This window comes from Dermacentor silvarum, chromosome 1 (assembly GCF_013339745.2).
Source record: "Dermacentor silvarum isolate Dsil-2018 chromosome 1, BIME_Dsil_1.4, whole genome shotgun sequence".
In the NCBI taxonomy this organism is placed as follows: Eukaryota; Metazoa; Arthropoda; class Arachnida; order Ixodida; family Ixodidae; genus Dermacentor; species Dermacentor silvarum.
In genome coordinates, this window is record NC_051154.1 from 223,150,084 (window position 1) to 223,167,620 (window position 17,537).

Below are 17,537 nucleotides of genomic sequence, written 5' to 3' on the forward strand. Positions count from 1 at the left end.
ACGGGAGAATCCGCGTGGCCAAGTGTCGAAAGCAGAGTTAACCATACACAGTGCATCGGGGCTGATGGCGCCTCGCAGTGACGCTAAAGCCCATACGCTGGCTAAATTGATGCGTATACTCCGTTGTCTTGTTGAAAAGGTGACAGTATATACTCTCGAAGCTTTAGCTTTGTGTTTGCAGAGCCTGATTCCAGCTGTACCAGAACGTGAAAGTATTAGTAATTTAAGCGCACTTGACGCTGCCATTTTGCTTTCCAACTTTTGTAGACCCTCGTCACGCGTACTAGCGAGTATAGCGCTGTGCATCGTCCCCTCTGCTTGTTCTTTCTGTGTTATTCGCGCGCTAAACGCGAGCCTATAGCGTTGAAATAACATCATAAGCATTCTCATCATGACACTACTCAGCGCTAAACGAGCGTGGACATATAGCGTACTTACATTGGGTAGTCCTCGGTGTACGGGCAATAACCCGCATTAAACTCCGAGCAAGGCGGCGCTTCTAAAGTCCCGACGGCAGGGCCGAAGTCCCCGGATAGCGCTGCAGAGCCTTGTGCCACAGCGTGTTGAGCTTGCTCACTCGCTTGTTGCTGCAAGGTTGGCTTGGCAGCCTCACCTTCGAGTCCCAAATGGTGTTGATGCAACTTCGGAAAAGCGGTCATCCAGTGATGAACCTGCGATGTGCGTTTACTACTGAGAAAGGGTTCGCGTCGATGCTATATAGTGCCACAAGCGACAAACAAACACAGTGTAACCGCGAGACTTCTTTACTCGCCCTGCTGCCAGCCTGTGTCACATTTGTTGTTGTTTTTTTCTTATTCTTTTTTTTATGAACGCGGAGTCAGGCTATCGCTTAACATGGAATAACGTCAGGGTTGAACGCCTCGACAACGCAAAATAAAAAGAATCCGCGTCTGTAGCTGGGTTTGAACCAAGAATCCCACCATTGGAAAGAGAACAAGTCAATTTTTTCCATAAGGTGCGTGTCGATCGACTATGCGCACTTTGCAGCAAAACGTCGAGAATGCATGCAGCCCATGTCTAGATTACGATTTGAGGTACCCTACGCGGTTTCTGATAATATGCAACGGCTACAGATTATCTCGCCCGTACCGTCAGAAAACAAGTCACAAGGAGAGAAAAAAAAACAGGCCTTAGAATAAGATTCACCGCGATATCTCAAGTGTGTACTATCAACCCATCACGACGCATACTTTAATTGAGCTCAACTGGGTGCACCAATGCATATATAACCCCAAGGAGCATCGCGGTTAATGACGACTCACTAAAGCACTAAGTACTGACGCTACTACAGGAGCACACGGGACAAAAGGTCAGCCGGCGCTACACGGCAGGCGGAGTGCTTTCTTTTGTTCTTTTGACCATGCAGGATTTCTAAACACCGTCTGTGGCAGATTGTGAAATTGTAGTCCATGAGCTGGATCACTCGAAGCGGCGAACATTACTCGCACGACGCATCGAAATAGGAAAGTAAACTCCAGAGCGACCAAAATAATGCCCCTGTCACACGGGCACACCAAAGGGCCTTTGAAGTTAACGAGTTCAAGACTCATATATATGTCAGTGCTACACGGTCTCTGGTCTCTGCTGAAGATTTTTAACAGAAACCGCAACGTATCCTTAACTCACAAGTGACGAGGAAAGAAAGAAAGCTAACGATGCGCTGAAAAAAAAACACGAGGACCCTTCCATGCGTAGCAGCCGATAACCAAATCGCACATGGCACCCATGTTGCATCGATGTTGCTGATGACGACAGGCCGTGCTGGAGCTACTGTACCGGCACACTCATCTTTGAGATTTCAGGTGTCACGAAAGTGTTTAGTGCTTAGAAACTTCTATAATACAGTAAAACTTGTTTTTCAACAGGTAAAAATTGAACATCCGTACTTATACACAATTTCTTTTTCTTCTATCGGACACCCTGTAGGCTCAAGAGTATTCCTTTGAGATTTCAAAGGACAAACGCGTACTCCCTTGACTCAAAGAGCCCTTCAACTAGGCCTCCTTTGATGCGCCCATGAGACAGCACGCGTCTTCCCTTGAAGTAAAGGATCTTTGGTTAAAAGGATTTTAAAGGTGCCCATGTGACTGGGGTATAAGGCACACAATTCGTTTTTGATAAACTGATTGCTTGCTACGATAAGGCATTCCTATAGCGCAATTGCACAAAACGGTATAAGAAAATCAGAAAGGTGTGTATAAACGCTGCGCTTTTCAAGAAAATTCAAAATAAAAATAAAATGTACCATACTTTTCTTAGAACGCGAAATATAGATCAATCGGCTGAATTTAAGAAATATTGTAACCAACTTAATTCAGAACTAAAAAAAAAGCGGAAGAACAACACTACGAAAAATATTCTCGGGTATTTTTACCAATTCAAGGAAAATTTGGCAGGAAGTTAGAAATCTAACTGGAAAGAAAGAGAACTCTGGAAGCCTCCATATCTGCTCTTTATATGGCACCCTTGCTGAAGTTGAAGCAGCCACCGCCTTAAACACCCACTTTGTTAAATATTGTAGCAACGCCGCTATCGAAAACCGAGATGAGACAACATTTACTGTACCAAAACAGCCTGTACCGAATTCTTTAGCACTATTTCCAACGACATCTGGTCAAGTAGAAAAGGTAATCGCTGGCTTTAGGAGCAATACTGCTGCAGGATTCGACAGTATTATGACATCTCCGATAAAATGCGTATCTGATATAATTTCGTATGGCTTAGCCCACATTATCAATAGAATGTTTGAATCAGAAATTTTCCCAAACAAACTTAAAATAGCCAGAGTTTGCCCAGTTCACAAAGCCGGGGCTGAACACTGTAAACAATTTCACACTAATATCGATATTATTGCTACTTTCAAAGCTTTTTGATCGTGTTATAAATACACGATTAGAAGGTTTTGTGAGGAAGTATGCTATAATTAGAGGGGCACAATATGGTTTTCAAAAAAAAAAGTCTTGTGAACATGCGCTCTTAAATGTCAAACATAAAATATTACAAAACATTGAGAAACTATTATACACGATAGGGTTATTCTTGGACCTGCGTGAAGCATTCGATAGCTAGTGCGAACCATAGTATACTCCAATCTAAACTTGATGACTACGGCATACGTGGAACGCCATTAGAGCTAATGAAAAGTTACTTGACTGAACGGTATCAATTTGTTTCATTTAATCACTTCACTTGGTCCCTTCTCAAAGTAAAGACTGGTATCCCGCAGGGTTGTATACTCGGTCCCTTATTATTTAACCTCTACATAAACAGCCTAGCAAGCATTTCTTCCACACCTAACATAATCATGTACGCCAACCACACAAATATTTTTTTCGCGAATGCTTCCCTGCAATGTCCCGAGAAAGAAATTGATCAGTATTTAAATTTATTGACTGACTGGCTATACATAAATAAGCTGCAAATAAATGTTAATAAAACGAAGTATATAATATTCAAAGCAGCAAACGAGAAGTTGCTTAGTAATATAACTGGTTTATTTCAACGGAAGTGCCTAGAAGAAATAAAAAACCAAAAATTTCTGGGGGTCTGGTTCCAAGGTAACCGAACCTCTCTTGGGACACTCATCTCAATAAGCTTACCAATGAGCATATTAAAGTATTAGATAGTATATCTATATGATTAATGCTCTTGTTTCATTATGGCTAAAGAAAGCAATGTACTAACTCCTTTTTTTACTCTAAGCTTACTTACTGTGTATTCATTCGGGGAACAACGACTGCAAAAAAATTGCGAAAATTGTGTACTTTTACAGAAAAGGGTAATACGAATGTTTGAAAACTATCATGGTAGGCCACGAGATTTACCGACATTCAACTTGTTTGGCAAGCACTTATTGTTTCTAGCCAGCCAGATATATCAATATACATTATTTTTACATATAAATACCAGTAAGCTTCACATCGTTAGCACACCTACTTCTACATTACGTTACCCACTGCGCAAACAAACGAGAATAACATCATTCACCCGCACAAATTATGGACGTCTAGACCTAGACTATCAAATACCCTGACTATTAAATATTAGTGCGAAAGCTATACTACGCCATATCTCGCAAGGTTATTCATCGCGTCGCAATGACCTTGAGCCGCCGGAGCACAATGTGGCAGGTGTGACGTCACGTCACATGATCCGCTGCGGAGAGGCGTCGTAGCTGCGCTCGCTCGGAGCTTCGCCGCTGCGGTACCACGTGACTAGGTGAGGGTTTAATGGCTGCTGCGCCGGCGCTTGGTCGCTCAGTCCGCTCAGTCTCGCCATGGATGGCGCGCCGGCTAGGCTGCCTCTGAGTGCGCTTCAACACAAGCGACAGGCTAAATCCAGTCATCCAGTAGATATAGCTAGACGGCAGGGTGCGAAATCTCAAGCAAAGGCAAAGTTGGCTGCTGAAACACCGGAGCAAAGGCAGGCCAGATTGGCACCTTATAGTGAAGCTTATCCAGCGCGGAAGCGTGCATTAATAAAACATTATGCACATAGTCTTTGCAAAATCAAGCCAAACAGACCTTTCACTCGTCATAACTAGGTTTACAAGAATTAAAACTCAGCCTTTTCTTTTTTGCGCCGGCATTTAATTTTTATGCACCCCAATTTCAACATTATATAAAAACTTTTTGTGTTCAATCATGTCACTTTCATGCAAATAAATATGCTCTCTGTGCTGTAATCCTCGTAGAAAAAAAGTTATTTTATATATGAATCGATTTGTGTTGTTTCTCGAATTTGCCAGATGTATAATTCATGTGAATGAGTTTTAGCATGCAAGGTGCATGAAGAAAGTAGGTCACAAAATGTGCTACTATGCATGTTGTTCACATTCGGTACCTGTATCAAATGTGAAATGTACCTCTAAGCCGAGAGTCAACAGGAGCAAGAGCCTCTGTCCGGCCTAGAGGCCTTTTGCTCTGGCTCTTCTTTCTTTCGTGTAGAAGAAATAAAATAAACTGAATGGAATTGAAAATTGAAGATGTGTAATGAACTAATTAATCTGCAAAAACTCACTCATTATCATATATTGATTAAATTACGGTACGGCACGTATTGCAATTTACGAATTGTAGCTGGTGAGTTTGCAAGGCATATCCCCTTAGAACGAATTCTAGGGATCGCACGGGTTTTGAGTTCTCTCGCAGCGTTAACCATTAGTGCCGACTCCGGGTGACGCCACGCCGAAATGACGTCACAAATCCGTTTCACGTGGCTGCCTCGAAAACCAAACCCCATTCCACTTCTGGCACAGACCGAAATTGACAAGCCTTGTGTCCGTTGCTTGCTACGTGTGCAGCTACTCTTAGGTGAGCTATATAATCAATATTGAGCTATTAGTACCAACTATATTATTGTACAAGGCAATTCAGATTAACTATATATAGCAGCCGGATATCGTTCAGCCTATAGGTTAGACTTATAGCGGCAGTCTCGGAATTCTTCGCACTCGCTTCCTTCACCAAACCTTCACGCTGTGGTATCGCAGCCGCACGCGCAATGAGCAGAGAGATGTCGTAACGATAAATACTGAGCGCGGCGTCCCTCTTCTTCGAAGTGTCCTGGGATATTGCACTGCGGACCACTGAAGCCGACGCCCCCGTGTATCACCGAAAACCCTCTTCCACCCGAGGAGCCACAGAGGCCGAGACGCAAGCAACTTTATGCTCGCAGGCGTCGCTGTAGTCGGACGCGTTTCATTTGGTGCCTCATGTGGCGGTACATATATCAACCCGTTCGTCGAAACCACTCGGCCACGGTGGCTCCCCAGTCTTATGTCTAGCATTTTGTGTTTCATTTTGTGAGTGCATAACCAAGACAGCAATTTTGGAACAACCTGTTGGTCGTTCCCAGACGCACTGTATGGCAATGAGCTGAAAGCGAAGTGATTGAAGTTTGCAAAACCTCTCGTACATTGGCGATCGACATCGTAGTTCCCTCGAAAATTGATTTTCATTGCTCAAACACGCCTCCAAATTTCGACGGTTTTCCATAGACTTACATACTTCAAACTTCGCACGTGATTTGGAACAGGTTTTCGGCCGCGAAAATCAACGCAGCTCATGTGAGATGCGGGGCTGTAGCATATCTCGGCTATGCGTGTAGGATCTATTACCTACGGATATTTTATTTAATTATGGCCTCTGCGCTTAGTTATCTTGCTATTTCCCAACTTTGCTGGGAGGCGCGATGAACCTGTGGTGTGATGTTCCAAATGTACAGTCGGTGTAACCCTTGTGTAGAGCGCCGGAGCGGCGGCCGCCGGGGCGCTCCGGAGCCAGCCAGCAACGGCAGTTGCTGGGCCAGCACCTACCGTTAAACGCCGGACCCAGCAGCTAGAGTCGATGGCTGCCTCCGGAGCACCCTGGAATCCGCCTTTGCCGCACTCTACACTAGGGTGACGCCGACTGTACGTTCGCCAGAAAGCCTGTATGCAGGGAGCGTCATGGAAGCCGATATCGTTTGTACCATGTAGCTACTATTCTAATCCCAAAGTTAAAATTCATCGACTACAAATACCATAACCTGGTCAAACTCATTGTCACGATAAGATCACCGGCAGACGACGGTTATGGCATCCGTGCGAAAGATGACAGAAGGTTGTTCGCTGCAGCTATACGAAACATCATTCTCATCCTTCATGCATTTCACGGCACACTTAGCGCCGTCTGGAAGCACAGAAAGAATGTAATAAGCAACAGTGTGGAAGCATAGGAATGAAGACGCCCTTCGATCGAGCTCAAAGTGCGCGCGTCTTCATCGATCGTGCATGGTTATAGTTCCCACACCGCTCCTAAGAGACGCATCGTTGGCAGTCGTTGCAAGAGACGTCGAATCACGAGTCCCCATTGGGTAATACGTACGCTAGCTTCACTTGTTATAAAAACTGCAGCAAAGGCGGACTCAGTATGTACCGAGTCCGTCTGTACTTACTCGTGTTAGCTGCTCCGTCGTCGAGTCTTACGAGCTAACCATTACGACCTCACCATGTTAAGCCGAACAAAATCACAGATTTCGGCGAAGGAAAGGTGAAAAAACCTATAGTGCCATTGATTTCCCAATTACTCGTCGAAGACGACTTCTCTTTGTCCGTTTCTCGGTACAGCGCAAAATTTCAACTCTTGCATACACATAGGCATTTCCAGACACTAAATAGTTTGTGTTGCCCAGTAAAAACTTGTGCTCTATAAGCGCCTTTTGCAAAACCCGAGAACCGTTTTCGTGCTGCTATTCTTAATTCGGGCTTGTCACGCGTACACTCAACAGTGAATGCGGTGTGTGAATTGGCGTTGCACAGAAAACACTTCTTGGACAGTTCTGTGCGGCCAATTCAAACTGTGTAATAGTGTCGCTGCATTTGCTACTTCACGCATTTAGTGCGGACAAAGTATGTGAAAGGCTCACTTTTGCTTGATGCCTCACGTGAGCATTCAAAACAGCTGTACTATTAAATATTTGACTAAAGTACGCATGTGTAGCCATGCGTATAAGCATATACGCATGTATATTGTGAATTGCTTCGTTTAATTCTAAAGCAACCGATAAAACCAACTAGATAAAAGTTACTGAAACCCTTATTTAGTGAGAATGTTGCTATTCTACTTGTCATTAGCGCAAAATATTCAAGCTGGGTCATTTTGCTGATCTGTAGTTCTTTCAAACCTTTCCCTCGCCAGTATTATAGCCAGAAAGTCCTATAACCATTCGCAGCTTTATGTCTTGGCCGCAGAATGAAACACGTCAATTTCTATCGAGGTCCTTTTTAAGGGTGCTCGGTGCTCAGTTCTCAAATGAAAGAACAGCAGCCGCAGAAAGTAACTGTCTTCACGTTTCATGAGCGGTGTGTATCGACCACACTTACCGGTGTCCTTCCAGCTGAACAAACAAAAGTGCACGCATTTTAAACTGCGCGCGCATGAATGTTGTATAAGGCACGTCTCTGTCGGAGAGATTGTTTGGACGCGAGTATGCGCACGGAGGACAGAGACGACTCGACGGCGTGAATCCCAACCGTCAACTCATGTTATTTTCATTTTGCCCCAGCGCCCTTTGGGGTTGCTCGTCCGTCCCTCTCCTTACCATCGGTGGAGAGTGGAGGTGGCGCGGTGAAACTGGTTCGCAGGCGCGCTCACTGCTCACACTCTTGCACGCGCGTTGTGGCCTACTCGCGACCGCTACAAGATCAAAGGCACGTACTTCCCATCCGCCGTCGTGGTTAGGGTAAGGGACCTGCCACAGACTATCTATATATCGCGGTCGCTCTTTGGGCATTAGGAGCGTCCTTAGCTTGCTCCAGCAACACGCTTGCGAAAATCGATACCTTTATCGGGGAACACGTGCGCTCTTTGCAAGAGAAAAAGCGCTGTTCAACGACTGGACGCCACAATATATTTCCAGGAAAAGATGGCGTTAAGCGGAAAGTAGTGTATCATCATCATCATCATCATCATCATCATCATCATCATCATCATCATCAGCCTATCTTTTATGTCCACTGCAGGACGAAGGCCTCTCCCTGCGATCTCCAATTACCCCTGTCTTGCGCTAGCGTATTCCAACTTGCGTATAATACGTTTACGCAGGTTCTATACAGAGTACTTATATAGTGAAGAAGTGGACCTGGCGGAAGCAAGAAGGGGAGCCCTGGTGCAGCACGTGGAACGCTATCTTACAGCGAAGCTGTTTATGCGGACCCTGTGCCGTCGTTGTCATTGCGCTAAATAGGGGTCACGTGAGCTAGCGAGAGAGGAGGGGAAAAGCAGAGCTCAACAGGGGGAAAGGGGTTGGAGTGACCCGTTTCAGCCTGTGAGAATGCTGTGAGAGGATGCAGATGAAAAGGAGAACGGGGAGGGAGGTTGACGCAAGTCACGCCGCGCCGTCCAATACTCGCGTTGGAGGGGGAGAACGTGAGGCGCGCCAACCAATGGCGGTGTTGGGAAAAAGTAGGCCAACGGAGGAGTGGGGTGTGAGAGGCGTTCGCGTTAGCGTTGATTGTATATACGGAGCCTTGGTCAAGGACTCTTGTCTGGGAACGCCGTAGAAAAAGCGTGAGGAACGCGCTAGTAACGCCGTCGCCCGTGGACGCCGACGCGTCCCATCACCCGCAAGTAGCGCCGTTCACAGCTATCCTGTTCGACCATCTTCACAGAGTGGAAGGGGAGGTGATTTTTTACACTATAAGAGAAGCGTCTGTCAACGGAATGCACGGGCTGAACGGGCAATAAAAGGCGGCGTAATATGATACTCGGGTCTTTCCTCGCCTCTTACGCAGAGCATCTCGACGGTGAGCGCCCTCGGTCGCGGTGGCGGACGCTTACAAAGAACCGCGTCACGGCCCTCTCAAATTGCCTAAATGTAGCGTCTCACAGCGCAGGGTGATTCACCCGAGCGTCAAGAGCATCGACGCAGCCGCACAGGTGCACATCACCTCCGTAGTCGATCTGTGTTCGTGTTCTAAGCCGGCTGCCTTACGTATAAGTTAAACTCGCAGGCCTGTTTCTGAGCAAATTACTGCTACCGCGGCAAAAGCACGATCGCTTATCCAGAACATAACTCCCGAATCGTACCTGATACAGGCGCTGATGTCTTTCATCGCTGCTCTCTTGGTCTGCCAGGCTCTCGGTAGGCGCGTGCCAGGACCAAAATTTGGGCCACCCGAACGGAGCTTGGCTGGTATTGTAGAAAGGCTCTTCGGAAGCGAACCGCAACTTCTCCCAGATCGGAACTGCCGCGAGTGCTCTGCATGCCGTAAGACGGTTCGACTCTTTTTCTAGAGCGGAAGAGGCGGAGTCGGCGACCCCGGCGAACTTTCCAGTTCTGGAGCATTCCCACCATCGATGGGTTCGTGTCCGCTTCAACGTCGTCGCGTCCTTCGTCTACGGATAGGCCTTTCGGCGGGGCTTTCGGCAGGGATGTCTTGAATGACGTAGACGCCATAGTCACGGCGTTCGTTGAAGTCAGCGGGGTTCGAGTGCCATTGTGGCCAGTGCTTGACCAAGCTTGAGGCCCAGGCAGGAGCGACAGCGTTGCACAGAGAAGGAGAGCCTGGCAAAGAGGTAAAACGCGAATGCTGGAAGATGCGTTCGACAAAAAAAAAAAAAAAAAACATCCACTCGCTCCCCTTCCCGACACCCAGCGCTCGCTTACCGCTACAGCGAAATAATGAGCCCCCGTCCACCGAAAAGCTGAAATAATCCGCGTATATGTCGATCAGCATTCTCCGCTTTTTATACCTCTGCATTAAGGAGAATGGTGGATTCGCTAGACAGCCTGTGCTAGTGAATTTCTTCATTGCCTAAAGATTAGTTTCTGTTCATGCCACATCCTTCCATTCTCTCGATAGGTTATCGCTGTTGAGAGGCCGACCACAGGTTAGCTATTAACAGTTCCAATAGCACAGCAATAACTCCACCAATCAAATAGAAGGCTGCAAATTGTACGGAGAGGCTCTTGGTTCCCTGCCATGAGAATGCACATGAGATAAGAAAAGTTAGCGAAACTGCCACAGCGCTGTTCACGATCAAAAAAGAAAGACTGAGCAAACCAATTGCCTATGAATGACGCAACGAAGTAGTAGGTAAGCGTTGGCGCCCTGTTGTTGCTATGTCAGACGTTTCAGAGAAGGTAATAAGAGATGAAACACAGGGAGCATAACTGGAATACTGTCATGTGGGCTACACTGTACTAGGACAAAGGTAAAGGGTAACGTTTCATGCAATAACAAGGCATACATGATGATTTAACAGGCAATAAATATCCGAATTCACAGCACATCTTTGGTGATACGCTCAACAAATAATACCGAGCAAGAGTGTTCGGTAAAAGATCGGAGGGCAAACCGTAGGGCTTCAAGGTTCATTATAAAGACATCAAAATTATTTTAGTGCAATGGCTAAGAAAGCAAAATAAACAAAATCATTAATGCAGTGGTCATCGAACTATGCCATCAGTGCATTTCAGTGCAACTTGTCTGCGCCTTGCTCTGGTCACCAACGTTTCATTTGAGTAGATGGGCACTGACGCATTTGGTGGCTCTAGCCTTCAACATGTGCGTTTATTCGAAAATCTGAATTACCTCTCCTTATCGTTTGCTGATTTATTAGAGACCGTGATCTTAGAGTACTAAATATTCGAATGTCTTGCACGCACAAAATTTATTAACAACGCCTGTTCATTTACAACAACTTGTTGTCAAACATTTGTGTTTTTCTTTATTCAAATGGCGGAAGCTTAAAGTTGAGACAGCCCCGGGACGTTTCTCTTATTTTGTTTATTTCATGTTCTCGCTCAATAGCGCTCCGCCTGCGCCGAGAGTATCAGTGTGTGAGCGGCGTGACAAATGTCACTGTGCTAGATGTTGAAGGGGGCAGAGCGAAGCGTGGCCACCGCCACTGATTGCTGAGCAGACTTAGGAGGAAACAGCGTTATATGCGAGACATTAACTTTTTTGTTATTATTATTATTATTATTATTATTATTATTATTATTATTATTATTATTATTATTATTATTATTATTATTATTATTAATACGAAATTAAAGGAGGGGTTGGCAACATTATTGCCGCCGGTTACTCCGTTTCGAAGGGCAAGCACAACTAAAAGCACAGTAAACATTATATGCACTGGCGAAAGTCAAATAGCACGATCATTTGCAAAGCTCTATACACAGAAGAAAGTAACAGCAGACTAAGAGTTCCATGCACAGTTTCGTAAACAAGTGAAAGAGTACAAAAGAGTTTGAAAACAGGCACGCAAATTCAGTTCATATCTGCGTAACAAGACACATAACATATAACAACGCCAGACGGGAGTTACACACATATACAACATACTATACAACCTGTGGTATTCAAAGAAAACGTAATAGTGGGGTACGTTGTGCTGAGTCAGATATCCTTTCGACTCAGCACAACAAACACTTGATTTGATCAGAAATCAAAGTGCTCAAAGTTATTCTTTATAGATATTGACACTAAATTGTCCATTCCGCCAAAGTTGAGCGACAATAGAAACTTTGCAACTTTTTGCCCCGTCTGCGGCTTTGGACTGCATTCGCGCGTCAATTTTTACGCAGGATTCAACACATTGCTAGTTCGCAGTACCATTGCGGCCACGCCTGACGAAGGCGCGGCCGCAACGTTACATGTTATGTGTCTTGTTACGCAGATATGAACTGAATTATTGTGCGTGTTTTCAAACTCTTTTGTGCTATTTCACTTGTTTACGAAACTGTGCATGGAACTCTTAGTCTCCTGTTACTTCCTTCTGTGGATATAGCTTTGCAAATGATCGTGAAGTTTCTATTATCGCTCAACTTTGGCCGAATGGATAATTTAGTGTTAATATCTATAAAGAATAACTCTGAGCACTTTGATTTCTGATGAAATGAAGTGTTTGTTGAGCAGTACGAACCAAATAAATTGGTTTTTCGTTTTCTTTTTTCAAAGCGATTTTAAAGGCCACAAGTGCTTCTTCCTGTAGCTCTATTATTGGCCATGGTCAAAGCTTTTTTTTTTTTTTCAGAGTAAAAGGTCTATGGTCTAACAACATTAAATCGGCCCGTAGTCATCGCCTCAAGGTATCGTGTCGCGTACACTCGAGAAGAAGGTGTTGTACGCCTTCGTCAAGCGTGGCCGCAATGGTACTGTGAACTAGCAATGTGTTGAATCCTGTGTAAAAATTGACGCGTGAATGCAGTCCGAAGCCGCAGACGGGGCAAAAAGTTGCGAAGTTTCTATTGTCGCTCAACTTTGGCGGAATGGACAATTTAGTGTTAATATCTACAAAGAATAACTCTGAGCGATTTGATTTCTGATGAAATCAAGTGTTTGTTGGGCTGAGTCGAAAGGATATCTGACTCAGCAACAGGTGGGTTTCGCAATGACTAAGAGTAAAATTTATTTTATTTTCATTTTCGTGCGCCTGTTTTGCAGCAGCGTCCCCTGCAGTGTTTCCTGGAATGTTGCAGTGTCCTGGAATTCACGTACACGCTATCATTGTGATTTCTTACGCTGGATTTCGTGCGTTCCTTGATGGTTTTATATACCAAATGTGTACTCAATGTATTCAACGCATTTGGGTCTGTGCCATTTATTGGCATGAGGGCAGCTTGGGAATCGCTAAAAGTAAACCATTTCTGTGCGATCTCCGCCAACACAATGAAGTCCAAGGTAGAACGGACTGCAAATAGTAGATGTCACTGGGGCTCTGCTGTTCTAGCTACAGGTCCAGTATGATGAATTCAGAAGTAGACGAATTATTTTGGCACGATCTGTCCGTAGACACATGAATATAATGCAGATATAAGGAAGAAATTTGGTATTGTGCAAGTTGCTGAGCAGTATTTGGGAGAGAGAGGTTGACTTACTTGGTTCGAAAATTGGACGACTCGTCAGAACAACCTTCTATTACCCATTGCGAAGGTAGGCCTAAAGGCTCACCCTGCAGCCCCCAGCGCGGGCTCTGCGCGTGAGCATATAAATGCTGAGGCAAAGCGTATCTTACAAGGGCTTTGCAGAACGGCAAACTGCAAAGCCCTTGTAAGAAAAGTGAAAGAAAAGCGTCACAGATATTTTGTTTAATTGTTAGCGCAAATGACTCGCTTGATGTGCAGAGAAAAACACCAAGAAGACTCGGACACCGAGACTGTCAAAATGAAACTATTGCACTTTGCAGCAGTCACTCACGGTTGTCGAAACGATCTGTAGCTGTCCTGTGGCCCTTCGCTTTATATCTAGGATGATTAGTTTTCGGGTAAAACCCGATAATTCTAGAGTTTTGCGCCCCGAACAAGTTTTACGAAATATGGTTTAAACCCGAGTTGACCCCGAATCATGCCATTTCATTAAGCGTACGATTAAATGCAGGTGTTACATAAACAATAAACGCTGCATACTGTGTGTGAGGAAAGTTGTCAAGATACATCATGATATTATTAATATTGTTCAGATACAAATATGATAGGTTTCTTTCTTTCTTTCACTTGAAACTCAAGCGGAATCCGGCATATATAATGCACTCAACGCCTACCGGCCTTCAGTGAACGAAAGCTCGATGCTTTTTGAGTAGCCGCGTTTACATGAATACGATAATGACGCATTTCCCGCGCATCGCATACATGTAAACGATGGTAGTGCGCTAAGAAGCGAAGTTAATGCGGTAGGTCGCTCTGCATTGCAAACGGTAGCTGTGACGTTGAGAGGACGTTTACCCAACTATGATACGTTCAAGGAAGGCTGGCAAATTGGCCTAGTTGGTATTCAATTAATTTTGTTGCAAGGCTGTACACTGCGAAGTAGTAAAGCATGACGACAACAAACAAGGATCAAAGGCCCAGCAGATCTAACTTGAACAAAGAAATCCTCAAAATGCATATTACAATGTAGGTTAACAAGGGCTTGCAAAAAAATATAAAAGCGCCATGCCTCTTGCAAAGCATGCCTGGATGCACCATTTGTACATTTTTTTTTTCTTTAAAAGAAACAGCAGAGTTCCGAGTACACAAGGGATCGCCAAGCATTTTTTCTTGTTTACGCGGTTTCTCTTAAAGCATAAATAATGCTTGCCAACAAGGATTTGTATAGATGAGTTCGTCAGATGACTTGCGTGCGGCTGTCCACCATAACATGTTCCTGCGAGTGATTTCGCTTGTTTCAACAGAATGTTTGTGCCCAAAAGGAGATCATTGCCTGTGTTAATCATTTGTGGAAGTTACAAGGAAAATCCCGAACTTTGGACTGCCAGACAACAAAAACCCCGATGTATTCCCGCTTTTCTTATAACACCCGATTTTTACCCCCCCCCCTCCCAAAATAAAAAAAACGTAAAACCAGAAAACGAAGGACCCTATTCATATCCTTGTCGTTGGTGGTACTGCTCACGACGGTAAAGTTCTGGAATGGAGAATCTGCCAGAGTTATTAGTCGCTACAAGATCAAATGCTGTCTCGTACACTGGTTGCAAAGAAAGACTTTGTATCAACTCGTAATGACAAAAGTCGTTACAGAGTTGCTTGCATTCTTGTTCATCCTGGACAAACGATTCAGTGGCAAAAATTTGACATCCGGTTTAATTTATAAAACGCCCGCGTCTGCGTTGGTTAGCGTCAAATGTCCCGATCGTGTCTGTAAATGTCGACAATAAAAAACAAAAGGATTTAGAGAAGCGCCTAACGTAAAAACTTTCGCACAGTCAGAAAAGTTAAACGTATTTGAAGATACTGAGAAACTTGGATACAGCGTGGTGCAGTAGGCAATAGCTCAAATATATCGTGCATATTAACCCGGGGTTTGCAACAAATTTACATCGGTCGTCCTCCTGACAACGAAATGGAATGTGCCCCTAGCCTCAGAGGATGGGAAAGAGGGGAGGGGCATTGTCGCGCCTCCTCCAACTCCTCCATGGTATGCACGGTCCCCTCCAATTCTTTTTTTTTTTTTTCATTGTTGCAGCCTTGTTGTCGAGAACCGGTTGCTTGTCGTAGTCAATTCACATATACTATATAGAAAGTGCACGCTGACTACTAAGCCCTTTCTAACCCAATAATTGATCGGCATGGACACAGTCAGATTGAACGCGAGCCGAGATTTCAGTATGGACACTGCCTCTCACATGCACTGACCCTTCTGCTGAAGGATCTGTGCATGAAAATTGACTTGTATCGGAATTTTCTTTGCTTCTTCGCATAGACAAGTCGAGCGGCTCCTCCCTCAAAAAAGAAAATCGTAATCGAAAGCGCCTAAAAATGTCCTTCAGTAGAGCGAGGCACGGAAGCGTCCAAGGAAAGCGAAGATGGGGACAACAGATACAAGAAATAAGAAAGAAGATGGGGACTATAGACGAGGTGACCAGCTGGCGAATGTATACAACACGTCCCATTGAAGGACACTTGCCGCTGCGCTCTTGACCTGTCACTGGATATAGTCAGCTAGATTTTAAAAAAAACTCCCCGAAGCGCCTCAGCTGGTCCCAACAATTTCAGTAAGAAGGAGACCCTACTCCCAGACAGCTCCGTAGAACCAGATGGACCCTGAACGAATGACAAAGGAGCAGAGGCGAATGGTTGCGGAATGAAGGTACAGAAATTTTATTTTTATTTCTGGCTAAGGCTTATGCTTCTTGTCTCTGAGAGGTTGGAAAATGTAACTCACTCTTCAGGAGAAGAGTTATGTTGAGAGGTGGTAGATATTCAGAGCTGATAGCAGCGGCTGTAAAAGCGAGTATTGGTAGACTCAACGCTGTTGCTTTTCGGGGGATTCTTCTTTTTTTTCGTTTTATGGAGCGATATGACAACTAAAGCAAAATAAATTCATGTTGGAAATCTAATCATTGCGAAGAGACCGATACAAGTGCCGCGGTGCTATGATGAATAATGGCGTTCGCATTAGCTCCAGAATCCCGAGGATTTCTACCGGCAACACTTCTATCAAGCTACATGCACGGGGCGCACTTCCTAGACACACATTTTCCACCTTCTGGGATCACATGACGCGAGTGGAAAAGTTTGTGCCAGGTACAGACGACGGCGCCATGGAATGAGTGGAAATTCTATAAAGTAGATGTCCATGCAGGTCGCCTTCAGAGAGGCATGTTAATTGATGCCGCGAATCAGTCAGGTAGACGTGCATGCTACGCTTTAAGATTTAAGCAATCTTCTTGGGGGAAAGAAAGGCGAACCCTCTTTGACGCTCCTACCGTAGGTTTTTAAGCTTCTGTGAATATCGATGCAAGTCTCGGTAACATTCAGAACATCAAAGGTGACTTCGTGCCTCTGGAACGTTGAGTTACCTTCGTACTACGGTGGGGCAGGAGAGACTAAACATTACCGCCAATTGCTGAACTTTCACGAATAGCTAGCACGGCAAGCAGACATACCTGCCGTAGCTAACGAGTCCATTAACCATACAGTCCCTAGAGAAAACTCCGTTCATGTTGCAAGGTAAGTGTGGAGGACTGTGCCTTGCTCGTCATCGTGTGGGGCGGCTGGTAGTGCTTTAAGTTTGCCTGGACTGCTTTCATGCGTTTTGTTCGAGTGGGCCTTGCTCAGCGGTGACCCACTGTAAATAAGAATGTGTTTGTTCGTGGACCCTGTTCAAGGCCTCTCACCATGTTTGGGTATTGACAACATACAAGCGCGTCGTGTGTATTTCGCGGTGACATTCCTGTCTGCAACCGATGTAATTATGCCGCTAAAAAAAGCAAACGAAAATTTAAGACAGGGCGTACCGATTCTTCGAACTGTAATTTATGCAACGAACGGTATAATAAGCATCGAACACTTCATTTCATTTCATTTATTATCACCTTGAAGGCCCGAAGGCATTACACAAGGCACTTTCACTATTACACTTTCACTATTACACAGTCTTGCCCATGATTCCATGATGAAAGGGACGCTCTTCTTGAGAACGTATATAGAGAATAAAGAACTTCCGCATGCGTTCCTGCAGCATTTCGTGTTACCAGAAGGGTGAATTATAGCCTGCAAAAAAGCTTCATGTATTCTTCTTGCAT

The 17,537-nt window shown here is 44.8% G+C and overlaps 1 protein-coding gene across 1 annotated transcript in view; it reads right to left on the minus strand.

The window, feature by feature from the left end:
- The window catches only part of LOC125942141 (uncharacterized), a 97,673-nt gene that overhangs the window by 16,913 nt on the left and 63,223 nt on the right, over positions 1-17,537 (minus strand). Inside the window, exon 3 of the mRNA XM_049660281.1 lies at positions 439-613. Coding sequence (XP_049516238.1) covers positions 439-613 — 175 coding nt within the window. The remainder of the gene's footprint in view (positions 1-438; positions 614-17,537) is intronic.